Source organism: Procambarus clarkii, chromosome 32 (genome assembly GCF_040958095.1).
Source record: "Procambarus clarkii isolate CNS0578487 chromosome 32, FALCON_Pclarkii_2.0, whole genome shotgun sequence".
In the NCBI taxonomy this organism is placed as follows: Eukaryota; Metazoa; Arthropoda; class Malacostraca; order Decapoda; family Cambaridae; genus Procambarus; species Procambarus clarkii.
In genome coordinates, this window is record NC_091181.1 from 26,547,533 (window position 1) to 26,574,960 (window position 27,428).

The 27,428-nt window shown below is 42.3% G+C and overlaps 1 protein-coding gene and 2 long non-coding RNA genes across 9 annotated transcripts in view; 1 reads left to right on the plus strand and 2 right to left on the minus strand.

The window, feature by feature from the left end:
• The first annotated feature begins 284 nt into the window (after positions 1-284).
• Positions 285-2,135, plus strand: LOC138370596 (uncharacterized). The gene is made up of 2 exons (XR_011230166.1): positions 285-721; positions 1,355-2,135. It is a non-coding gene; the product is annotated as an uncharacterized lncRNA (long non-coding RNA).
• LOC138370595 (uncharacterized) lies at positions 1,961-17,667 on the minus strand. Of its 5 annotated transcripts, none has more exons than XR_011230162.1 (6): positions 17,653-17,667; positions 14,963-15,151; positions 12,670-12,832; positions 11,012-11,175; positions 9,665-9,763; positions 1,961-2,059 (listed from the first exon to the last, which is right to left on the minus strand). It is a non-coding gene; the product is annotated as an uncharacterized lncRNA (long non-coding RNA). The 5 variants fall into 5 exon arrangements; XR_011230163.1 differs by lacking the exon at positions 17,653-17,667 and adding an exon at positions 16,390-16,404; XR_011230164.1 differs by lacking the exon at positions 17,653-17,667 and adding an exon at positions 13,638-13,788 and having other exon boundaries at positions 14,963-15,479.
• Positions 17,668-19,098: 1,431 nt separating this feature from the next.
• The window catches only part of LOC123759301 (DNA-binding protein RFX2), a 236,900-nt gene continuing 228,570 nt past the window's right edge, over positions 19,099-27,428 (minus strand). For all 3 annotated transcript variants that reach the window (XM_069335036.1, XM_069335037.1, XM_069335038.1), the window contains one exon: positions 19,099-22,245. In XM_069335036.1, coding sequence (XP_069191137.1) covers positions 22,120-22,245 — 126 coding nt within the window. In that variant the 3' untranslated portion in view covers positions 19,099-22,119. The remainder of the gene's footprint in view (positions 22,246-27,428) is intronic.

Sequence of the window (27,428 nt, forward strand, 5' to 3'; positions counted from 1 at the left end):
AACATTACAAGTGCCATTTCTCTACTCTTGTTGAGAAACATGACTAGATACATGAATCGCATAGTTTTATTACTAAATGTTCATGGATTAGGTTGCATAGTTGAGGAAATGGTGATAAGGTTTGTGATTTTGTGTACCTTGACTTCAGCAGAGATTTTGATAGTGGCGCAAAATTGATAGGGGCTCGGAACATTGGGAATGCTGACTGAAGTTGATTAGGTCATGGCTATACCAAAGGAAATTTGTATAAATGGGGTTAAGTTGGGAGAAGTGTTGTAAGTAGTGCCTAAAAGCTCTCCTTGGACCTCCGTTATTCGCAAGATTATGGTTTAGACTGCAATAGTTGCAGAATTGGCAAATAAGAAATATAGATGCCCTATATAGTTTTGAAATGGTTAAGACTACCAGATGCAGTTTAATGCTGACAAATGTAAGGTTTGGGGGCTAGGTAAAGATGAGATAGATGGTGTAGATAGTTAAGAGTATTAAATGTTTTGCAGGTGGTAAATTCTCCCCGAGCTGGCACTGCTCTCCAGCCTGGGATGTTGATTGGTTAGTCTTCAACTGCCTCCCAACATGGTAGTGAGGTCCTGAGCTGACATGCAGTGAGGAACGTGGAAAGCTTCCTGAATTGGCACATGGTATGCCTCCCTTTCAAACCAGCAGCTGGCACAAATGTTCCAGCTAACATCAGAATAGTGGATGAAGCCCACACTAAAATGTAAGTGGTACAGTAAATGGACACCCCCCCTCCCTTTTGACACTGAACAGTTGGGAGGAAGGGGGGGGGTGGAGAAAGTGTGGCTTATAGTTCTTAGGGTAATCATGAGTCAAAGTTAATGGCAGGAAAAGTTTTGTTTTAAGTGATGGTATTTTTCCCCTGAAAGTAAAAAAAAATATTCAATGTTTACTTGTTAATGCTTGGTATTAAATTTATATAGTTGTCCAGAATGTGGTTTGGAAAGTCCAGAAGTCCCTCTGTCAGTTGGAAGAGTTAATTGCTCAAACAGAATCAGGTGAGTTGTAGTAAAGGTTAATCTGAATAGATTTGCATAAAAGTAAAAAAATAGTAATAACTTAATTAAATATAGCATTGGCTAAAGATAAATGTAAATTGCCATTGAAGTGCAGTTGTGGATAGTTTCTCAAATGACATTTACTGAAACCTGGCAAATTGATGCCATATATATTTATATTGCTAAATTAATCTTTACTACTGCTACTAGAATATGTAGGAAAGGTAAATTCCTTAAAGAAATTTTTTCCATCTGAATTTGTAAAGTACTGAATGCTAATTTGAAAAGTAAAGCAAGATTGGCTTTAAATCTGAAATTAATTTGTTAATATTTTTCAGGTGAAAGTGATTATGATGCATGGACTGGCTTGGAGTGAGGCTCCTTTACTCTGCAAAAGGAACTCTACAAAAGTGGGTGAGTTTGAATTTGATGTTTTAGCTATATCAATGACCTAATCTTAATTCTCTTATCTAGTCCATTTATGGGTGTGTAACCATGTCCTACTGTTACAACCCACAGGGGATGATGCAGTTTGTACTGATCCTACCCCATTTCATAAAAGGGGACCAGGCAGTCCTGCAGATTTCCCTGGCTTGGCTTTTTCAGAGCTTTGCTCTACTACCCATCTAATAGATGGACTAGATTTGCATAGGTTTAGGGACCCTTAACAATGGTTACATTGTTAATTCTCACAGGGCTTGTTTGCTGAATGGGTGGATGCATCTAAAACTTTAGTGCCTGGCATGCATTGTACAGTGCTTTCAGTAACACATATGTACAATGTGTTGATGGCACTAAAGTGGTGGATGTAATGCACCCATTCAGGGAACAAGCTTTGCACTAAAATCAGAGGAAGGGATAGGCCTTGCTGAGCCAATCTTAAAAGATTGGCTGTTAGGATTTTTTGGGCTTATTATTAGGCATTGGTGATAATAAAAGTAGTGTCCCTGTTTAATGTTTATTTTTCTTTTACAGGTGATTGTCTCTGGAGTTGTCTTGGCCTTTTGGATCTTCTGTTCATCTAGGAGCATCTGTCCCACAACCTGAAACAGTAATAAATATTAGATGTATTATAAATACTATATGTAAAACTTATTAAATAAAACAATTTTAATGAAACTACTTTATATACCTTATCCTGAAATTATGCTGGAAATTATTGTTTACTACTATTGATGCAATGTTTAAACATCTGAATTTTTTTTACTTTGAAAATAAATACTTGGTAAAATTTACACCTATTTGTAACTTGTTACATAGGTGCATGCAAAATGCATTGAAAAGATGTAAAAGTGGACTACCTATTCAATTTACATAAACTAACAAATATTGCAAATTAGTCTGAAATATTAAAGTGGAAGAAACTTTAGTCAATATTTTAGTTTTCATATTTGAAAGTAAATTTAAAGCTATGCAACACCTAAGCTTTGTACAAATTATGATTAAATTAACTAAAGATCATTGTTAAATTTACAAAACATTAGAAAAGTGACAATGAAGCATCTATACAACATGGTTTTCACAAAGTCTTTGGTAACCTAAATTTAATCAAAGCTCTTAAATGATTTGTCTGCCAAACTTGAGATATTCTGAAATATTTTACCTAGATTAAAACCATCATTGTTTGAAAGGGCAAAACAGATTACTGTCAATTAGTTTGACCTAACATCTGCAAGGTCCTGAAGGAATGGAATTTTTTTTGTAAAACTTTGTTTGCTAAAAACAAACCCTGCCTAATGAACCTGCTCATTTTTTTTAGAAATGGTAATTGCAACATTACCAAAGGCCATTGTTTTAATAGCCAAAGTACCAAATGAAAGACCAAGAAGCAACAAACGGGTACATGGTAGAAAGGACAAAAGAATGGTTACGAGGACCCTTTCATTTGTTAAAGAAATGACTGAGGAAAAATGCTGTCATACCACAAGGGGTCTTAACCCTTGTCATATACATCACTGACATTAATCTAAATATTACCAACCACAAAAATTGCTGATAACATGTTATAAAGAATATAATATTGAGGCCTTAATGCAGATCTCTAACTCTACAAATAGTAACAAGACTGGCAATTTCTTAATATAAAACAGAAAAAAAATCCAAGACCTTGCACGTGAGCCAGAACAATCCATATCACAACTACCACATTAAAATGAAACAACAATGAAGGTAATTACCAAAAGAAGGCACCAAACCGGGAAGGCCATGTAGCACCATCAAAGTGCGAAATAATCAGAGGGCGCTAAATATCACCAAGAATGCCAATACGAGAACAAAAACGCATAAGGCGAACGATATCAAAAGTATCCGATTCACCTAGAATTCTATCGAGGCACAAGTAACTGCGAGGGACGGTCGGAAAGCAAGACACACGCTCGTCCTGGAAGTCAGGACATTCAACATGGATATGCACAACTGTAAGAGGGACAACGCAATTCGGACAATAAGGAGCAGGCCGGCGCTCCATTAAGTGACCGTGGGTTAAGCGGGTATGACCAACCCACAGCCGTGCCAAAGCAGTGTCCCACCGCCGGTTACGGTGGTAGGAGGAAGGCCACGGGGATACACTAAGTTTGAGAGTACGCAGCTTGTTACCAACCACAGAGGGCCAACGGGGAAGAATGAATAACAGGATAAAAGTCGGAATAAGGAATACCTTTACGGGAGATGGGACAAGAACGGATAGCTTCCTTAGCGGCAGCATCCGCACGCTCATTGAAACACCAATATGGCTGGGAACCCAGCAAAACTCTACTGATTTAAATTTACTAGAAATAAGAAACAGCCAATGTTGAATCTCAATGACCACCGGATGGACAGGATTAAAGGACCCTAGAGCCATGAGGGCACTACGAGAATCAACCACAACCACAAAGGAGGAATGAGAATGAGAAAGCAAGAGACGAAGAGCATAAAGTTCTGCCGTAAAGACGCTAGCCTCCGAAGGGAGGCGACACATGTAAGTACGGTCAGGAAAAACAACAGAGTAGCCCACACCATCCGCAGACTTAGACCCATCAGGGAAGATGGAAATAGAGTGGGAGTGCGAAGAAAAGTGCTCAAGGAAGAGGCTTTTCAGAATTGTAGGAGGGGTAAAGGCTTTAGTAATACAAGTCAAGGACGTAGAAAACTTGGGAAGGGGGACTCTCCACGGAGGTAATGAAGGAACAATACGAGGAGAAACATTAGAAATATGAACAGAAAGAGAATCCTGTAAGCGAGATAACTGGACAGAAAGTGGGAGACAATGAAGAGGAACAGGAATCACAGGAGGAGGAGAAGTCAATGCACGACAGAGGCGAGAGGAAGGATGTTGGAAGGACCGCGCAAGATAGCGAAGACAGTAGCGATCACGGCAGTCCTGAAGAGAGAGAAAGCCAGTGTCAACATACAAACTAAGGGCGGGAGTCGAACGAAAGCCACCAGAGCCGAGACGCAACCCAGTATGGTGCAAAGCATCAAGATGGCGAAGAGTAGAAGGAGAAGCAGAAGAGTATGCAGGGCAACCATAATTGAGTGTAGACAGGACGAAAGAGGAGTGCAAATAGAGGAGCGTGCGCCTATCCGCTCCCCAAGATGTATGGGACAAAACCTTAAGGAGGTTAAGGGCCTTAGAGCATTCAACTCGGAGGCAAGAGATATGGGCTGACCAAGACAAACGAGTGTCAAAGACTAACCCCAAAAGCGTCGTGGAATCCCTGTACACAATGAGATGACCATAAAGCAACAACAATGAAGTAAAGGTCCTTTCAGTAAGAATCTATCATTCACTGAAAGTTGCTGCAGTTAAAAATAAAAGAAAATACAAATCCCTAGAAATAAACAAGCAACCTTTTTGACTAAGGAAAAGAAGGTAGTTATTCTACTGTATAAATCTAAGTATTCACTTAGATAACTGTATCCAAGCATAGAGGTCCCCCCCCCCTTCACTTTCAGAAAAACATCTACTTTCGAAAAAGTTTAACATTGGCCAACAAAAATGATTCCAGAACTAAATTGCCTAATACCAGGAACAACTGAGAGCCATGACAAACACTGCAACCCTCTCCTACCCCCAAGTCTTATGCTATTTATGATCCAAGGTAATTTGAGATACTATACTGTACTTCCTACAGACGAGTCTAGTGAGAGGGTGATCTCCTGGCGATTAAATTGAAGCACGATACAGGTGTCAACGAACATCAGTCAGCCCACTTGTCAGCACAGTGGATAACTAATGACATCATAATCTGCAGTGTTGTATGCCTCCCTGAGGCCATTTAAATCAATAAAACACAGGGTTGTGGCAATGTTTACAGCATAAGGCAAGGTATTGAGGAATCCTGGAATGCCATGTAATGTGTAGTCCTTGAATGTGCTTTAGGCAACCAAATTGAATAACAACATTTCTGGTGTTCGGCTATATAATCCGAGTTTCTCACTCGGTATAATGTTTTAAACCTAAATAGGAATTCACTTTAAAGATCAATTTATTTGGAAAGTGCTAACCAGATTCCAAATTACTGAGCTCTGAAAGTACTACAAGGCAAGTTTAACCGAATGAGTGTTTGCCTATCCATACCCCCATGAGGTATGTGACAACACTGAATAAAGAAAGGGTCTTTGAGCATTCACCGTGCAGGTATTTGACATGACCAATATAGCCAAGTGTTAAAGATCATTCTAAGCAGTTCTGCACAATCCATATACTATCAATTAATATAATTGTACAATGGTGCTTGGTGGATGATATTTCCTATTAAAACTCATTGGACAACTGTTTGTATTAGACATTTTAAACCTACAAATGGTAGCCCTAGATATCGCACTACAGTATTAATTACAAGATGAACAATGTAAAATCAATACCACAACAGCAAAGGATGACGGCTGTTCAACAACCGACAAACACACAGGTCTAACACCAGCCATCCCGAGAGAGGACGTCCCAAGCATGTACACCCCACAACTTTACATCACCTTTGCTACCTCACGCGAGCCCGCAACAGCATGAGGATGCCATACTCCCAAACCAACTCCATGCACTTTGAGGCTTTAACAACTCAACATTTAAAAGGTTGATTTAAAAAATCAAACACCTGAATTTTTGCCTAATTAAATTTACTAGGGAAATGCACACCAAGCCATGAAACTTACAATGAAGATGAACAAACTACATACAACTGTCACCAAACTTCCACATACCACCCCCCTCTCACTCCTGCCCTCCCTCCTTAGGTGCTCTGATTGGCTGAGCACCTGAGCCACCACCACTCATCTCTTGTTGTGAGAGCCTAAAGCATGTTTAGTTGCACTTTAAAAGTTCCCGAGTGTACTCGCCTAATTGTGAGTACCGCCTGCCCGGTTCACCATTTTGTTTTTCAATCTACCTCAATTTACCCCTTTACAGTCAAATATTATGCAAAATTCTGTTTAAGACTTGTCCCTTCTTAACTTAAATAACTGCTTTGGCCATCTGCAATCTTTCTAGGTGGGTAAAAATGACTCTTGAGGCCAGAAAGGACTTATCAGACGGCGATTATAACAATACGGTACACACACAAAATCACAACCTGATATACACCAAGCAGAAAATCCACTGGAGCTGTGAGGCGACGTAAACCCTTGCCCAAGGCACTGGCAGCTGCATACTCTACCACAGTATATTACTGACTGTAAAAGTCTTACAACCGGATTTCCCCATAAATCACAGCAAGTTTTGAGGCCCCTCCTTGAGTCAACGTCTTACGTAAGACCTACAAGCACTCAGGTGAAGGCTGAAGCAGTTCAACACCATACGCCCCAACTTCAAATACACAGTTGAGAGGCGGGACCAAAACGTGATTTTCTGTGTGCCTGAAGTTGGGGCATACGGTCTTGCTTCACCCTTCACTTTACCCTTCACCGGCGTACTTCAGGGGTTTTATTTAATACTTGGACTGGCTTCAGTAGGGCCTCCAGACTTTCTGTGGCTTCACAAGTGTCACGTGAATCCCCTGCATAGCAGTGGAACTGCCTTTTCCCTTCACCTTCAATGCCTCTGCACTGGAAGTATACATCTACACCAGCCCAGAAGAGTCATCAGTCCTGCCACCTCTCCATACCCCCCAGGGCCTGGCACGGCCTGGTACGACTCAGAGGCAAGCCGGGCGCCACTGCTAACTGGCAGTTTGTCCCCACAAACAAGCAGTTAGCCGCCTTCAACTGACAGTGGTACAGCTCAACACAAAGGCACCGCCAGCCACAACGAGCAGTTTGCTAGTTGACCAGATGTCCACCTCGTGTTGACACTGGACGAGTCATCACCGCCGGACTATATAAAGAGCGCTGCCTCCCTGGAGAGGCAATCTCTCCCTTAGTGCTCTAGGATCACCTTGGTGTCTCTAACCCGTCATCCACTTCCAGCCAACATCATGTGACTGATGCCATGGTGGTATGGTAGCTGTCTTCAGAACACCAGTATATCTTCATACTTTTATTCATTGCTTAGTTTATTTTTTGCATTTAAGGTCATACTAACTTGTTCACTTTTGCATTACATGATAGTCAAGTATTGTCATGTGTTATTTTTGTTCATTACTATTTCAGTAAATTGTTTAATTATTTATTTGATAATTTTCATTTGTTTCCACCTGCAACTTACACACTGCAAGGCCAATAGCAGCATTTCTTTCATTTATGTGAGGGAGAGCCATACCATCTTGGTTCAGTATAGCTGTGATACCATAACCCGTCACACAAGATATCCAGTTGTAAGACTTTTACCATCAGTGGTGGTAGAGTATGCAACTGGCAATGCCTTTGTTACAGGTTTGCTTCATCTCACAGCCCCAGTGGATTTTCTCACACATTTGAATACATGAAACAACTTTATTTGATACATTCCAAACCAAAGTACTGTACAGTACAGTAATTATCAAACCATCAAATGTGTGGGATAATCATAGTGTGCTAAATATCACTAACGTCGCCAATACAAGAACAAAAACGCATACGACGAACAATATCAAAGGTATTGAATTTACCAAGAATTTTATCGAGGGACAATTGACAGTGAGGGATGGTCGGGAAGCAAGACACGTAAGTCCTGGAAGTCAGGACATGTAGAGACAACGGTTTGGACAATAAGAAGCAGGGCAGCGCTCCATTAAGTGCCCGTGAGTTAAACGTGTATGACCAATATACAACCTCGCCAGAGCCGTTTCCCACCACCGGTTACGGTGGTAGGAGGAAGGCCACGGGAACACACTACTCTCAAGAGCACGCAATTTGTTACCAGTAACAGAAGACCAACAACCCTGACAACGGGCAAGAATGGGGAAATGAATAACTGGGTAAAAGTCATAAGGAATACCTTTACGGGAGATGGGACAGGTGCGGATAGCTTCCTTAGCGGCAGTGTCCGCACGCTCATTTAAGAACACACCATTATGGGTGGGAATCCAGCGAAATTCCACTGTCTTAAATCTTCTGGAGATAAGAAACAGCCAATGTTGAATTTCAACTACCAAAGGATGGACTGGATTAAAGGATTCTAGAGCCATGAGGGCACTGCAAGTGTCAACTACAAACACAGAGGAGGATTGACAGCGAGAAAAGAGTTGATGAAGAGCATAGAGAATAGCATAAAGTTCTGCCATGAAGATGCTAGTCTCCGGAGGCAGGAGACACAAAGGTGCAGTCAGGAAAAACAACAGAGTAGCCTACACCGTCTGCAGACTTAAGACCCATTGGTGAAGACGGAAATAGAGTGGAAGTGTGAAGAAAAGTGTTCAAGGAAAAGGTGATTTAGAACTGTAGGAGGGGTAAAAGTTTTAGTCATGTGGGTCAAGGCTTACAAAATTTAGGAACGGGGACCCCTCCATAGGGGCAAAGACGGAATGACACGAGGGGAAATATTGGTAACACAAACTGAAAGAGCATTTTGTAAGAGAGACAACCGTACAGAAAGAGATAGGTGGTGAAGGGGAACAGGAACCACAGGATGGGTAAAGGTCAAGGCATGACATAAGCAAGAGTGAGGGTGCTGTAAGGACCGTGCAAGGTGGAAAAGACAGTAGCGATCATGGCGATCCTGTAGAAACAGGACCCCAGTTTCAACATACAGGCTTAGGGTAGGTGTCGAAGGAAAGGTACCAGAGCTGAGCCGTAACCCAGTATGATGCAGTGTGTCCAGATGGTGAAGGGTAGAAGGAGAAGCAGACGAGTAAACACGGCCATAATCGAGTTTAGACAGAACGAGAGAGGAATGTAAAGAGAGGAGCAGTGTCGATTAGCTCCCCAAGAAGTATGGGACATGACCTAAAGTTAGTTAAGGGCCTTAGAGCATTCAACTCGGACGTAAAAAATATGGGGCGACAAAGACAAACGAGTGTCAAAGATTAGCCCTAAAAGCTTTAGCAGATTCTTTGTACAAAAGGGGATGACCCCTGTTACCTAACAGTAAATAGGTATCTGGGAGTTAGCTGTTACAGGCTGCTTCCTAGGGGGGTGCGTGTGTGGGAGAAAAAAAAATTTAGTAGTTAACCACTGAACTGCTCTGTCTCCAAATAACACCCTGGTGCACAAGAAATAAATTCTTTCCAAAAAATTTTTTTCTCTTCTTATATTGTTAAAATGCAGAGTCTGATCACGGGGAAACTAAACAAAAAATATTGTATGTGACTTACTTTAGCTGCAATGGAGCTGGGAAGTTGAGCAAATTATGGGCGCTGAGCGTTGGAGCGATGGGGGTCTGTCGGCCCCGCCACCCCGTGCGACGGCAGTTGCTGCGAATAAAATGTTGCGCAATTATTTTGAAGTTTCTCATTCATTTCTTCTTTTTTTTTGCTGTAATATTATTTAAAAGTGTGTAATTTGTGGAATTTATATAATTCAAAGTATAGAACATCGCTATGCTCAAAATTATGGGCCTCATATATGCGACATATTCTACAATCAAACAGTGTTTTTGCTGTTATTACACTATATACACACATTGTATATACCCATCTATGTATGTATTCACCATAACGATCCACTATGTTGGTATGGTGAGCCCAAAAAACATGAGTGAGCTGCCACACCCTGCCAGTCCTCCCTCCCTCCTCCAACACATTACTCGCCAACATTCCTCCTCCCAAAATACTGTTATTGTGTTTATTACACTATTTACACACGTTATGTATAAGTATGTACATGTTTTATTCATGTACATACGTACATACTTGCCATCTCCTCACCTCTCTCTCTCTTGCCTACTTAATGCTCTTGCTTCCCTCATCTCATCACAATCGACTTTATAATGGTCCAGGACGGATCAAAATGTCGTCGTCTATTCAATTTCCAGTGCGTGGTTTGGTCAACAATGAAATCTTCATGCAAGATCTTATAAAGAAAACCCCTAGAACGAGTTTTGCAGATACGAAAGAGTTTAAGGTGAGTAGGGGATGGTTTGAGAAATTTTGAAAAAAGACATGGTATTCATAGTGTTGTGAGGCATGGTGAGGGTGCCAGCTCAGACAAAGTATGGGCTGAAAGATTTGTTCGTGATTTTAAAGATTTTGTAGATACTGTATTGATGGATATATTCCACAACAAGTGTTTAATTGTGAGGAGACATGGCTATTCTGGAAAAAATTGCCGAAGAGGACATACATTACCCAAGAGGAGACGTCACTGCCCGGACACAAGCTAACTTGGGCTAACTTGTGTCAGGATAGGCTAACTCTTGTGCTGTGTGGCGATTTGAAAATTAAACCCTTGCTCGTGTATCATTCCGAAAATCCAAGAGTTTTAAAAAATATATAACGTGCAGAAAAACTGTGATGTAGAGTGGTTTGCCCTGCCATCAAAAAATATCTACAAGAGAAAAGTTTGACACTAAAGGGCCTGCTTCTCGACAATGCTCCTGCTCATCCTCCAGACTTGGAGGATGCATTGTTGGGGCCACTTTTTTTTTTTTAGGGATATTCCTGCATGGGCCCTAAGTTTCTGGCTAATGAACCAATGACATGAAGGAGGAGTTTTCAACCTACCTTGTGTTAGGTGTGCAGGGGTCAATAGGCTGAACCTAATGTCAGGAGCAAAGGAGGGCATTTGCCTCTTCAAACACAATTGTGACCATCTTCATCTCTTCGAACTATCCTAAATGCTCTCTTCACCTGTCTGACCAAATTGGGTGTCCAGACTACCTTTGAATCTGAAATTGTAAAATTAATAGTGATTTCAGAATATTCAGTCCATTTATACTAACAAAATTATATACAGTATACTGTAATTGAAATTTTACAGAATGATAAAGGCAATTTAGTAACTTTGTTAAAATGCACATGGGGGAAATACATGAAAATAGGTTAATATGGTTTGTAAGGTTGATGGGAAATGTTTATTACTTTTATGATTTAAAAGATGTATAGCCCTAATACTCCATCCTGGGTGCATTCCACCAGGTAATGACCACAGCAAAAGTTTTCCACGAGGCTCTATTGTCACACAAACTTTTCACATTTTCAAACTTGATTCATCTTTTTCCCCCTCGTTCCAGGGGTTTTCTTTAAAAGGTCTTCATGCAAATGCCTTGGTTTCTCACAAATGATGGCCTCTGAAATGCTATCACCTGCTAACTCTTTGTTGTGTATCCAAATTAATAAAAACTTTTCAACATCTTCAAGTGTTTGTGTTCTTTGTTTCGGGATTGTTGATATGCCTTTTGCCACTTTAACGCTCATAATGTCCTTTTTCTTAGCAAGTATAGTGCATATTGTTGACATAGATTTGTTGTACTGCCTAGCTAGTTCAACAACCTGTGCACCGTTTTGACGTTTACGATTGCTCTCTTGTTTTTCCTCTATGGTCATTCTCACATGTGTTTTCTTGGCTTGAACCTTACCACTGGCTTTCTTGGGACTCATGGCAAGATATATAATAACAAATTTTATGTTCAAATAGCCAAAAATCCCTAAACGAATGTAATGCTTTATAAAGAATTCAGGCGCGATAGTTACTAGGCAGGAGACACTGGTAAACTGAGGTGCGATCACCATGCCACCACGCGCTAGGTCAGCCCATACGCATATCAACAAACTCATTTCCCGAGGCAAAGTTTGTAACCCGATTCAAATTTTTCGAAGAAATTAAGCTCGTAACCCGAAAAGTTCATAAATATTCATTTGTAAGCCGAGGTGACACTATATATAAGTAAAAAATTAAAATTTTGTAGATACACTGTGCTGTATTGATGGATACATTCCACAACAAGTGTTTAATTGTGAGAAGACATAGCTATTCTGGAAAAAATTGCCGAAGAGGACATACATTACCCAAGAGGAGACGTCACTGCCCGGACACAAGCTAACTTGGGCTAACTTGTGTCAGGATAGGTTAACTCTTGTGCTGTGTGGCGATTTGAAAATTAAACCCTTGCTCGTGTATCATTCCGAAAATCCAAGAGTTTAAAAAAATATATAACGTGCAGAAAAACTGATGTGGAGTGGTTTGCCCTGCCATCAAAAAATATCTGCAAGAGAAAAGTTTGACACTCAAGGTCCTGCTTCTCGACAATGCTCCTGCTCATCCTCCAGACTTGGAGGATGCATTGTTGGGGCCACTTTTTTTTTTTTTAGGGATATTCCTACAAGAGTCCTGAGTTTCTGGCTAATGTACCAATGACATGAAGGAGGAGTTTTCAACCTACCTTGTGTTAGGTGTGCAGAGGTCAATGGTTGAACATAATGTCAGGAGCAAAGGGGGGCGTTTGCCTCTTCGAACACAATTGCGACCATCTTCATCTCTTCGAACTATCCTAAATGCTCTCTTCACCTGTCTGACCAAATTGGGTGTCCAGACCACCTTTGAATCTGAAATTGTAAAATTAATAGCAATTTCAGAATATTCAGTCCATTTATACTAACAAAATTATACATACAGTACTGTAATTGAAATTTTACAGAATGATAAAGGCAATTTAGCAACTTTGTTAAAATGCACATGGGGGAAATACATGAAAATAGGTTAATATTGTTTGTAAGGTTGATGGGAAATGTTTATTACTTTTATGATTTAAAAGATGTATAGCCCTAATACTCCATCCTGGGTGCATTCCACCAGGTAATGACCACAGCAAAAGTTTTCCACGAGGCTCTATTGTCACACAAACTTTTCACATTTTCAAACTTGATTCATCTTTTTCCCCCTCGTTCCAGGGGTTTTCTTTAAAAGGTCTTCATGCAAATGCCTTGGTTTCTCACAAATGATGGCCTCTGAAATGCTATCACCTGCTAACTCCTTGTTGTGTATCCAAATTAATAAAAACTTTTTAACATCCTCAAGTGTTTGTGTTCTTTGTTTCGGGATTGTTGATATGCCTTTTGCCACTTTAATGCTCATAATGTCCTTTTTCTTAGCAAGTACAGTGCATATTGTTGACATAGATTTGTTGTACTGCCTAGCTAGTTCAACAACCTGTGCACCATTTTGATGTTTATGATTGCTCTCTTGTTTTTCCTCTATGGTCATTCTCACATGTGTTTTCTTGGCTTGAACCTTACCACTGGCTTTCTTGGGACTCATGGCAAGATATATCATAACAAATTTTATGTTCAAATAGCCAAAAATCCCAAAACAAATGTAATGCTTTATAAAGAATTCAGGCGCGATACTTACTAGGCAGGAGACACTGGTAAACTGAGGCGCGATCACCATGCCACCACGCGCTAGGTCAGCCCATACGTATATCAACAAACTCCTTTCCCGAGGCAAAGTTTGTAACCCGATTGCCTACCAGAAGTGTATATGCCCAAGGCTGGCCACCTGTCTGGACCATTCAAATGTATAAACACATAATTAGTCTATTAAAATTATATATAATGCTACAATTATAAATTAATTTGTTCATGGTCATTCGTTTATCAGTAATTTAATATGAGGTATATATACGCATGTATGTATACATTGACGTACACATATATGATTATGTGTATGGAATGATTATGATTATGTGTAATCATATATGATTATATCTAATGGAATGCATTAGTAAGTGATATGGTGGAGGCTGACTCCATACACAGGTTCAAGTGTAGATATGATAGAGCCCAATAGGCTCAGAAACCTGTACACCTGTTGATTGACGGTTGAGAGGTGGAACTAAAGAGCCAGAGCTCAACCCCAGCAAGCACAATTAGGCGAGTATATGAACAAATGCACATGTACACTTTCAAATGAATTAAGATACCTTGAGATACACAATGACTTAGTTTAAATAGTTTAAACACATTATGGTACTGATTTTGACATGCTGATGTCTTGAAGGGAGAGGGGGTGTGGGGGGTTATTGTCTGAGGTGGAGGACCAGAGGAGGGGGTCAGTGGAAGGATGGTGGCTGGAGGGATGCCATTGTTCTAATGGTTATGAAAACAATTATTGATGGCAGGAATTCAGTGGGTGTGTACTTCACCCGCACCATCACCATACTGTGCCCTGCTACAACCCCCCCCCACTCCACCCATGCTGTGCGGGGCGTATTACACATTATGGGATAACCGACTGTCTGTCCATTCCTGTCTACTCGTTATGCTGCCCTTCCTTTTGAAAATTGTCTGCTTTATCGACTTCCTTCAAGACCACACGTTAGCCTCTTATCACGCCCTCTTACCACTCTCAGGGAGCCGGCTCTTCTATACAATAGTTACCACTCAGTCCCCAAGGTGAAAAGTGTCCGGGCATATGACTTGTTACGTGTACTTATTTGCGATTCGTTTGCGCTGTCACGTGTGGTGATTAGTGTTGGGTAAGGCTAGGCCAGGTCAGGTCAGACTAGGCCAGGTCAGACTAGGCTAGGTAAGGCTAGGCCAGGTCAGACTAGGCTAGGTAAGGCTAGGCCAGGTCAGGTCTGGTCAGGTCTGGCTAGGCCTGGTCAGGTCTGGCTAGGCCAGGTCAGGCCAGGCCAGGCTAGGCAGGGTGAGAGAAGTAAAGCGGCAGGTACTTACTTTTCCGAGAAAGTAGCGGCGGTAGTATATTGTTGATTTAGATTCGACGACATCCTGAAGCTAGTAGGTGGCGGCCTCATCGCTCTCGAACTTCTTGTTGTTGTAGGGGATACGAGGCACACCCAATATCCCCCTTACATTGATCACATCGCACACTAATATTTTTACTATTTCGGACACCAGATTTGTCTGTTTCGTATATGTATAATTGTTCAATATTAAAACCACAAGAGAATGCTCTTAACAGTTACAATTTTCAACTTAACAGCCATATAGTTGGCAAGAACGCCGCCCGCCAGTGCAAATGTCTCAGACCCTGTTGGAATATAACCAGTCTGTCAATCGGGTCAACCCAAGTGTTGCGTTTCCATGCGTTTCCAAAAGGGTCGCCCATGTTGGAATCGGTGAACGCCCTAGTAATATTGTTGAAAACATCTTAATAACTTATTAAACCAAAGGTCTTTTTATGTCAGAAGAACGGCAGAAACTAGATCTATATATGAAAACTCTTTCAGGACAAAATTTAAAGTAAAACTAAAGATATTTGTAGTTGTATAAAAGTTGCATTTTTCATGGGTCGTAGAGCCGGAAATCCGCAATATTCATCTCAGAACAATGCTTATTTCACGCAGAATCGTTAATAAACGTAAGATTTTTATACGTCTCAAGAAAGATAGAAACATAAATTTACTTTAATCTAGTTTTACATAATCTAGTTTTACTTTAAATTTTGTCCTGAAAGAGTTTTCATATATAGATCTAGTTTCTGCCGTTCTTCTGACATAAAAAGACCTTTGGTTTAATAAGTTATTAAGATGTTTTCAACAATATTACTAGGGCGTTCACCGATTCCAACATGGGCGACCCTTTTGGAAACGCATGGAAACGCAACACTTGGGTTGACCCGATTGACAGACTGGTTATATTCCAACAGGGTCTGAGACAGTACACATGTCCACATCCCAATGCCCGCCCTTCCAGGACTGGGGTTGCGGGGGTGTACAATAAACTATACCCACCTCCGGCGGCAGCTTGTCGAAGGCGGAAGTGTAGCCTAGAGAATTTGTCATGATAATTAGTGATGGCTCTTATTTTGATTATGGGTCCGTAATCCAGTTAAGCTTTTATTCTTAATTTATATTACAATGCTGGTAAAATACACTTCTTGATGATGAGTATGGAGTACAAATGAACTCATTGTGTACCCAAGTTCAAGTTCAAGTATGTTTATTGAGATAAGCAATAAATACATCTCAAAGGGATAGAGTAGTTTAGGCTATTTCAACCCCCCTCTAATTCGAGTCCCTCAAGGGGCGCACAAATGCTGTGAGTACAAATAGACAAATAACATTACAAGAATCCAAACAAGAATTGTGTACCCTATACTCACAGGATGAGTATAGGGTACACAATAAACTACCACTCACATCATGGGTATGGGTTGCACAAGAAACTATCGCGCAGAGGATGAATATGGAGAGCAAAGTAAACAAAGATTCACACGATGAGAAAGGGTTGTGCAATGTCCTATGACTCACAGGATGAGTATTAGCTGCACAATAAACTACAGGTCACAGGATAAGTATGGGTTGCACAATAAATTACAGGTCACAGGATGGGTATGGGCTGCACAAACTACCGGTAACAGGATGAGTATGGGATGCACAATAAATTACGGGTCACAGGATGAGTATGGGTTGCACAAACTACTGGTAACAAGATGAGTATGGGGTGCACAATAAATTACCGTACAGAGGATGAGTATAGGGTGCACAAACTGGTTGGGTAAATGGAAATGGTTGGGTACATTTCCTTTCACCTAATGCGACTATTCATGTGTCCGGACACCGGCGATTGTGTGGTATTGGCTATTTATTTAACCATAACTTTGCATTCATTTAATAATTATATTAAGATATGTTTTCCTTGAAATGTAGTTACATTATCGTCTACATGTCTTTATTCTGACATAAAGACCTATGGCGTTACTTTGCGTATATGCAAAGTAATTATATAATTGATTGGCTTGTGTGGAGGCCTTCACACTCCCTGAGCGAGCCATCAAGTAACTATAAAAAGGCATATATCTTCACTTTCACTTCAGTTATATTTATGCCAAAGTATTAACATGCAGCTTATATTTATGTCTTTATGATGACATAGAAAACTTCGTTTATTACAATATCTAGATTAAATTAACATTGATCTTCGGAAGGTCATAGTTCCTATATCGGTAAGGAGAGCGTCGGCCATGAAGCCTTGTTTAAAGTATGAATATTTTTCCTCTCTAATAAGGTATAATCTCTGTGATGGATTCACAAAAACTATTTTATATCTGCCTTTCTGATAACATATACAAATATAATCTTTATTTGTGAATATTTGTTAATTAAGCAATATATCAGAGGGTGTGTAGGGTTCGGTGTTCAATGAACAAAAAGGACTGGATCACTGTGTACAGGAGGCTGTTATGGCAGCAAACACTCTCCAGGCGACCATATATCTTGGATAAGTCGCTCCACACAATTGTCGCTTGGACCGTCGACTTCCTATGGCGTCACCTCTCACATATTTACGTCTCATTTCGTTATGAAATTAGATTATTTCAGAGTAAAAATAGGTTTGATCATGTTCTACGTGTAGCACCAACATTATAGTAAGTAAATATACCATATTTCTTCATTACTTACGTAATGCTAGGACGATTTGTGTAGTTTTGGGCCGATTTGGGCTGATTTGGGTAATTCTATGGACCGTTCCCAGTTGTTGACTTTTCTTTCTTACCAGAAATTTTGTGTTTATCAATACTAAGAATGTTAGGATTTCCGGTGACAATGCTGACAACCCAACTTCTGCTGGAACAGTGTTTAGCTTGGTTGGAGCTCATCTGAGACATATACTATTATATATATATATATATATATACATATATACTCTGAGACATTATACTATTTGTTATTATTATTATTTATTATATAATAATATTTATTTTATTATTAATTTATTATTTATTAATATATTATATATTAATTTATTATATATTAATTTATTATTTACCATTATAAAATAAACAAGTCCCCAATCTGAGCACGTTTTCTTCCAACCTCAGAAAACTTGTATTTTGCTTCTATGGATGACATTTGTTTGGCTAGTTTGCAGTCGCTTCCTTGTAGTGCTGGACTTTTATTAATTTTGTTCCCTCCATCTTTTCACGCATTCATCATTGAGATCCACATTTACAGGAGTAGCAAGCGTGGCCTCAGACAGTATCTCTCATTTTGTCTGATTACGATAGCTATCTTGAGGTTATCTTGAGATGATTTCGGGGCTTTAGTGTCCCCGCGGCCCAGTCCTTGACCAGGTCTCCACCCCCAGGAAGCAGCCCGTGACAGCTGACTAACACCCAGGTACCTATTTTTACTGCTAGGTAACAGGGGCATAGGGTGAAAGAAACTCTGCCCATTGTTTCTTGCCAGCGCCTGGGATTGAATCCAGGACCACAGGATCACAAGTCCCGCGTGCTGTCTGCTCAGCCGACCGGCTCCTAGCTTGGAAGACTTTTGACATGCCTCAAATGGGTGTTGTTTAATGTCATCCGTAAAATGTTCATACAGTATATTATTTCTTGTGAAGTATTTCTGAAGTTAAATAAATTTTAAATTACTATAAATTTTTATTAATTTTATATTACAGTATTTTATTCCCAAGTGCATTTATGAAAATGACTGCATAATATTGGAGCTTGGTTAAGACTGTCATCAGATCCCAACCAGCTGTTTATATAAAACAAATATTCTAGATCTTCACTGCTGGGCAGTGAATTCAAACCCCACATAAGATAATGAGGCATTTTCTCTTACAGTACAGTACTGCATTTCACATGCAGTACTCCACCCCACTCCATTTTACATGCAGTACTCCACTTCACTGCTTTTCACATGCAATACTTCACCACACTGCATTTCGCATACAGTGCTCCACCGTACTGCATTTCATGTTTATTACTGCTTTTCACCCTGAGCAGTTGAGTAGTATTTTTTACATTTACACCTCTTAATTATTACACTATACAGTTAATTTTTTCATAGATATTCTAAACTTAAGTTTTTATTTTTTTAGGAAAAATAAATAAAAGCTAAAATATTTCCATGTTTAATCATACATTATACAAAACAAACATACAAAACATATTATCTTTTACTCATTCTGAACTACACTGAAACATATGATCAGCAACACAACAGGGTCAATTGGGGTCACCTGCTTAGCAATGGTCTATAATGGCTCTTGTAAAACACCTGAGAAAAACTAAATGAGAAAGCCTGATCTTTACTTAGCCCATTATAACAGTGAGGCAGTTATCACACCAAGACCACTGCACTGCCAGTGTGACCTCCAAATATCCGTATCCTGGTGTTGATGTTTTTTCTTAAGTGTTAATCCTGTTAGTTTCTTTTGCCTGTCACACTGAACATAAACAAGGATGAAGCAAAGTTGCACTTCATGATGAATATAATCAACCAGGCAATATTTAAAATTAATTAAGGATAGACTATTAATAAAGTATCCTGAACATTTCACGCAAGTTTAAGTACTACCATTAAAAATAAAATTAATTTAAACAAAGAATGGGTTATCAAAATTTGCAACTTTGCCCCACACTAACACAAATTACAGACTTACTAAACATTTACATAGAACAATTGATAAGATCATTGTCAATGACTGACTGCAAATTAATCAGCCATTAAATAAATGACACCGTATGTAGGGATAACTTGTCAGTCATATGTTATTCACAAATGACTGAAAATGTTGTCATCACATCCCTACACACACATAATAAAAATAATAATAAATTATCACAAATCATCAATCAATACATATACTACTTAATATTATCATACAAAAAGCAAATTGTGACCACTTGTTGGTTGTGAACTTGATTATGAATAATATTTGTACCAGCAAGTCACTCGTGGGTATCAAACAGTGCAGAGGAGACAGGCGCACACACACACACAAGTTTTTGGGATTACAGTTTTAAGATCACACGTGTTAATTGGCAAGCTGTAGTTGACTTAGCTGTAAGTTGAGTAATTTCCAGAAGTAGGCACACAAAAACATCTATAATCTTGGTCCACAGACCTTATCATCTGAGACAGTTTATATATTAACAAAAGGCTTGGCAAACCTACGACAGAGTATCACATTCAACACAGAAGTACTGTAAATGGGCATTAGTCATCATTACACTTGTGGATGAAGCTATCAGTACCTGGATATGTCCAAAAGGCAAGGCTTAATTTGGGTTTGCATTCTGAAACAGCAATGGAAGTTTTAATAGGCAGTGAGAGTTGAAAAAATGAACAAATTGAGGAATAGAATCTTAACATGATCTTAATAAATTCTACTAAGCAGGTATTTTCTATCAAGTTTTATTAAGTGGGAAAATACTGTTGATGTGAAGAAAATTTATATATACTGTCCCCCCCACACAGAAATGATGAGTAACACCCAAGATTTTACCCCAAAATATCCAATGCAAATAATGAAAATGGCACCTTACTCTGACAGGCAAGGACAGACCATGGGACTTTGGAAGCCACGCGGTGCTACACAACACACGAATACACCCATGTCAATGGGGTAATCATCAGTGCCCTGATGCACACAAGTGTCTCTTGTTCTGTCCTAGCCACCAAGCTACAAACCACATGACTATAATACTGTCTAGTACACGTCTCTCCAACACTTCCAATACAGTGTACGTAACATAACTTGACCAAATTTTCAACTACACAATTACATCATTCCATCAATAGATAATTAAAATAAAAAGAAAAGATATTACTCATTTCCTAACTGAGCTCAGGAGGTGTCCTGCTGCACTTCCTCCAAAGGCTAACACACTGGATGGAGACATTGAGCAAAGCAACAACACACAGGAAGAATGCCAGTTTGCCTGGTGAGCGGGCTATGTCCTTCCTGCTGTCCAGTTTACCTGCAGGAGAGGTTTGGCTCGGAGGTTTCAGTTTCAGGGTAGGCAGACACAACACATCCATCTAGCATGTCTTCAACATTTCATCAATATATATATATATATATGATCTCGTACGCTTGTACCGCCGTAATTCATTTCATGGACATGGCAAACATCAATGTTAACAGACTTTGTCAAGATCTAACCTAAGATAAAATGCTGGCACACTCACTTCTTCAGATGTGAGCTTACTTCACCTACAGGCAAGTGTTGCGTCTTAGCCCTAATCTGGTATAGAGAAAACTAACAGTAATGGTCACCAGCACCATTCCACTGTGTATCAGTTGTTCCTTTTGTATAAAAATAGAAATGCACAACATCTCTGAAACAACTAACAGAAAATCTTCCCTGGAGTGCAGGATACTATTGACATAAGTTATATAAAAGCACTCAAATGTTTCATGTCCTGTTACTTATGTGTCAAATGTTTAGTAACAGCAGACTGTAGTATGCGCACTCCCAGCCCAACGCTCACTTCAGTACTACAGTTCTCTGGCACAAAGAATGTTTCTACATAAATATCTACTGATATATATATATATATATATAATATGGACCCAATGCAGACAAATTGCATTTATAATCACATTGTGTACAATTTATTATAAATTTCTTGAAAATAGCTTGTTAGAATTTTGTTTGAATGCAATTTTTTTTCCTATATTGCCGAAGACTAGATCATTAATTTTCGTGATCAATATGGCATTCGCAGATTCTTATAGAGGAGTAGATTTGATAAGCATTAATATAACAGCCTGAATGAGTGAAATGATATCATCCAGTTTGCACTTCATGCTTTGCTCTTTAATGTGAAGACTCAAACTGTCACAATCCCGGTAATACTGACTAGATACACATTTATATTCTCATCAGCATATTTCTTGCCTTCCTTTAACATATATTTTGTGTTTATTATTTGCATTAGCTTCTTCTGAAATTCAGTGTTTATAATGAAGCACTTAGAAAAGAATATATTATGTAGAGGATATACCAGTCTTCTACAATTTTGATTACAATACTTTTATCCAAAAATATACATGAAAAACTTACGTACATGACACAGCAATACTACATGTAGCTCTTGTCCTAATCTGCCACTGTTGTCAGACAATTACTAAGTTTCATATTTAAGTCGCTTGAATGCCGGGAGAATACCTTCTTCAGACCTGTGGTGGGTCGTGCTGTCACCATTATATACCACGTAGTTGTTGGACTCGTTAGCCTTATTGCCTCCTAAACCCTACAAATACAAGAAAATGTATATTAATTGGAAGATAAACTAGAAAAATTGAGCATTAAATACCCAATAGTTGTTAAATATAACGTGGTTGAATATTTTTAAATTTTTATTTACATTCAAAGTTGTGAGAATAAGCAGACATTACAGTGTTTCTGTACTATTCCAACACTGCAAATATGATCAACTAGCATTATTATAGAATAGTTTACCCCTTACACTGCTGAATCAGGTGTATTCCCTCTGCACATTCTCAAAATAATAATAATAATAAAACACTGAATGTAATGAAATCCCCCTTTCTGACTGGCTTCTTAGAAGGTTTCCGGAGCTTCAGAGCTGGTACAGCAAAGGCTTTAGCTTGTAACAGGTCTCTCAGACTAATACGGGCCTACCAACAACCAACACCCAAATACTTAATATGGCAAAGGTAGAATAGGTATCAGATTAACTCAAAACCTGAGAAAAATTGTACACCTTTGTCATGTTTGAGAATGTAACCCTATTATTCCCAAATGTTATTCAGGTTATGTACTGTAGCACCTTTTTATATAACATGCCATTTTCCAGGAACATAAATAACCAGCGTTGAATGTAATGAAACGCCATTTTCTGGGTGAGACCCGGAGGCTCCCCGGAGCTTACTAGACTGATATGCTAATGTTAGACTTTGGCATCAGTCATGTGTATGGAGTTCTGTGGGCCTACCGGGGACCACAGGCCAGAACCTGGCCTCCCTCAGAGAGGCATGGAGAGCAATGGCCTATAGACACCCCCGTGTTGTTGGAAGCATTCTATGTTTGCCATCGACTGGGTCAGACACCCAGAAAGGTAAGTATCCCAAAACAAACCCCTATTCTGGTGAAAATATTGCTACCAAAAGCCGAACAAGTGGATAGAACTTCTCTAAAAGAAACGAGCAAATGAGCATGACGTCAGACGTCGCCGCGCCGCTGTCTGCGCATCTCCCCCCCCCCTCCCCGGGAGGGGGAAGGAGGAGCCCCAGACCCCCCCGCCGGCTACCCACCCGTCAGTTCTGAAGCTGGATGTCAAAACACGTGAGAAACCGCCGACCGGAGAAAGGGAGGGATGCCGGTGGAGCCTCCGGGTCTCACCCTGAGAATGGCGTTTCATTACATTCAACGCAGGTTTTCTGGGGAAAACCCCTTCGGCTCCCCGGAGCTAACAACCCACAGAGGAAAAGTATAATAGGGACTTACCCTGGAGGCAGTCGCTGCTCACTCCTCAACTCGAAGTCGAGACAACTGGCTACAACTGCCGACCCAAAATGACACAGGCCCAACTGGTTCACGAGGTAACAGGCAGCCAGGACCCTGTTTGACCGCCAAAATCCCTGTGCCAGAATGTCAGCCCAGGACATGTTGCCAAAGACGGCAGCTAGAGCAGCGAACTTACGAACGTCATGGGCACAGGGATAAACCGCAGGCTGGTTAGCCTTAATAACTCTGCGGACGACCTGGGAGACCCGCACCCACAAACAGGGAAGAAGGGAAACCGGATCAACCCAAAGCGTGTCCCCGGACACAGAAGCCGTGGCGCGCAAATAACAGCGAAGAGCTGCAACCGGACACAAAACATGATGCACCCACAGCCTAACCAAGCATCCACAACCCAGGGACCCCTCTGGAAAGCAGCAGACTCATTCTTCACCAGAAAAGAAGGAGACGGCTGCAGACGGACAAAACCATCACGAAGACCGAAAGAGCAGAAACCCCTGCACCGGAAGAGAGCATGAAGCTCCCCAACTCGACCCCCAGAGGCCAATGCCAACAGAAAAAGAGCTTTGGAGAAACAATCCTGAACCGAAGGGGCCACAACAAACCGAGGAGAAGAAAGAAAAGAGAGCACTCTGTCCAGGACGGCTCAGGCGGCGCATGAGCAGGCCGGAGGTGAAACAACGCACGAGACAGCTTGCGAAACATCGCAGAAGTAACATCAATACTAAAAGCAAGCTGAAGCGGCTCCGCTAGCGCCACACGATACAAGGCGACAGTGTTAGGCATAAGGTTATGGTCCTGGAACAGCCAAGAGAGAAAGGACAACACCACCCTAACAGAAAGCAAAGTACAACGATGAAGATGCAAGGAGAAACAGAAGGACCGCCAGGAAACCTCATACAGTAATGCCACCGAGACGAAGCCCAAGTGGAACACTAAAAAGGAAGCCCCCTGATCACCACAGAAATGATGATAAACTTGAGTCAAAAATACCACACGCGAGGACTCGAGGAGAAGATCAAACCAGCCACGTGACATTCCGGTCCAATCTGCTGGACGAGGCGGAGCCGTGGGAAAACCTCCGGGTTCGGACACCGAGGAAGCAGCACCTGAAACCACGGCTGGGCCGGCCACTACAGGGCCAAGAGGACAACTCTTCCCTGGTAAGTCCCCAAGCGAGACAGGACCTGGAGCAACAGCTGAACCGAGGGAAAGAAGTACAGGAACCCCCACCTCAATCAGTCCTGCCGAAAGGCATCGACCCTGACGGCCTAGCAGCCGGGAAAGGGTGCCACATACAGGGGAAGGCGCCACAACCATGCCGATGCGAAGAGGTCCACCTCGGGGCGACCAAACGTTTGGCAAAGCCAACTTAAGGAGTCGGCGTTGACCGTCCATTCTGTGGAGAGGGAACGAAACGAGACAGGCCGTCGGCCAAGATGTTGAACACTCCTTTCAAGTGAACTGCCAGGAGAGCCAAACCCCAAGAACTCAGCAGACGAGTCACTCAAAGTGACCAGCACCGAACCAAGGACCGCATCCAACCCTCTCGGTTCAGACAATGAACCACCGGGGAGCAGTCTGAATGGAGTCGGATTGTCGATCCGCGGGTGACCCGAATCCTCCGAAGAGCAAACCACGCCACTGCGAACTCCCGCACTGTGCTGTCGGCTCGACGGAAGGACGGATCCCACCATCCCTGACCAGCCTGGTGAGCACTGGTCACAAAGCTCCAGCCGAGAGATGAAGCGTCCGTGAACACATCAAGCGTGGGGTCGGGTAAGCGCCAAGGCACTGAACCCCGAAAAACCTGAGAGGAAGCCGGCGGCGCAGCAGCCAACACAAGGCCCCCGGGGTCTGAACCCAGCCATCGCGAGATTGATGGAAGGGACATCCCCGAAGGAATCAGAACAGCCGACGAAGCCAAACCCGCTCCCGGCGGGTAGACCATCATCACGAAGTTCAGGCTCCCGCACAAACCCTCGAGCAACCGCCGGGTGACCTGGGAGCCCACCAGAAACAGGCACATGCAGGACCGCTGCCGCAGGAGACTCTGGAGGGAGAGACAAGGAAGCGGTCCGAGAGTTCCACACAAGACCCAACCACGTTCGAACCTGGGAGGGAACCAGATGGGACTTCCTCCAGTTCACCAAGCACCCGAACCCAGTGAGCTGGGAAAGAACCAAATCCCTGGCTAGTTGACAACTGGACTGACTGGGAGCCCAAACCAGTCGTCGAGGTAGGCCAACACCCGAGCACCTAGGAGATGCAGACGGGCCACGACAACCCGTGTAAGGCGTGTGAACACGCGAGGTGCCAGGTTCAACCCGAATGGGAGACAACGAAAGCGGTAACCCCAACGCCCCACAACAAACCTGAGCCAGTCCCTGAACCCCAGATGAATCGGGACAAACCAATAAGCGTCCCGGAGGTCCAGGGACACCATCCAAGCGCTCGGCTCCAACAGGAGCCGAACCTGGGGCAGCATAGTCATCCAAAAGGAGGGGGCAATGAACCCATGGGTTCAGACGGAACAAGTCCAGCATGAACCGCAGGTCCGCAAAGTCCCATTTCTGTACTGGGAACAGACGGGAACCCATCTGAGGGACATCGTCGTTTCGACCACGCCCAAGCGAACCCACTCCAAGATGACTTGACAGAGCACAGGGGAAGAGGCCTGCCCCGCCAGCCCCGAACTTCCCGAAGGAGGAAGGGCCATCCAACGTTACTGCAGGAAAGAGAAGCAACCTGAAATGCCCACAAATCATGGGACCAAGCGTGAGCGAACAGCGCAAGCCTCCCCTCCCATCGCCCCGTCAATGGGGCGAACCGCGAAAGGGCTGCTGCCCCTTACGAGACCCAGAACCTCGCACATAGCGACCACCGTGGCGACCAGACGAAGGCGGGATCGAACCCGAACCTGGCACCTGTGGCCTACCACGACCCCTATGGGAAGGACCCCCCCCGGACCCCCAGAGAACCAACAAGTCAGACATAGGTCGACAAATACCCGAAGCAGCCTGTATATACTGTGCCACGGCAGAATCCTCAAAAAGCAGAGGACAAAAAGGTGAAGACATCCTAAGAGTCAGGGTCCAGGCCGATTCCAGGGAGGAGGCAAGCACCACCTGCCAACACGCGAATCGGGAAGCATAGAACAGGAAAACCGTATCCTGCAGGATCGGCGCAAACAGCTTTAGCAAGACAGCCAACATGCGGGCTGCCGAGCCCAAGGCACCGGACCCAGGGATGGCCCCCACATCCTCCTCCAGCCAGTCGGAAGACAGCTCCAGGAGGAAAAAGAAATGCAAGGCCGAAGTCAAAATGCCATGGACGCACATGTCCTCAGCAACCTGCACAGTCGTAAGGGAGGGAATCTGCACATGGAGCTGCACTACGCCCACATCCCAGGGGAAGGGCAAGAGCAAGCACTCATTGAGATGCTCCAGGTCGCTCCCCCAGGAAAACCTGAACTACCGTTGCAGCCTCGCGCCACTCAAGCATGCTGGTACGGCAGAAGGAATGTCAAACCTCCAAGGCAAAGACAGGACAGTCCGCCAGCCAGGACGACTCCGGAACCTCGTAACGGACCCAGAAAGGGAACGAAGTCCCAAACCTGAAAAAAGATGGATCCATCACCGAGGCACAATCTGGGTCACACAGGAGGTAAGCCACAAAGGCTGCCCGCACCACAGAAGGATGGATGTGAGAAGCCGAAAAACTTCACAGAACTCACAAGACTCAGGGTCGAAAGTGTCACCGACCCAACAGGCAACGTGACGGAGGCAAAAACAGTGAGGTTCACCCTGAGACAAGGGGATCGTACAACCCTCAAATTCGCACAAAGCGAGGGGGGAAGGACTCCGGGGTCACATCCATCGGACTCATGCACCCCCGAGGGGATTCCCAGGGCCCCGAGTGCTTAACGAGACTCGCACCCAGGTAACC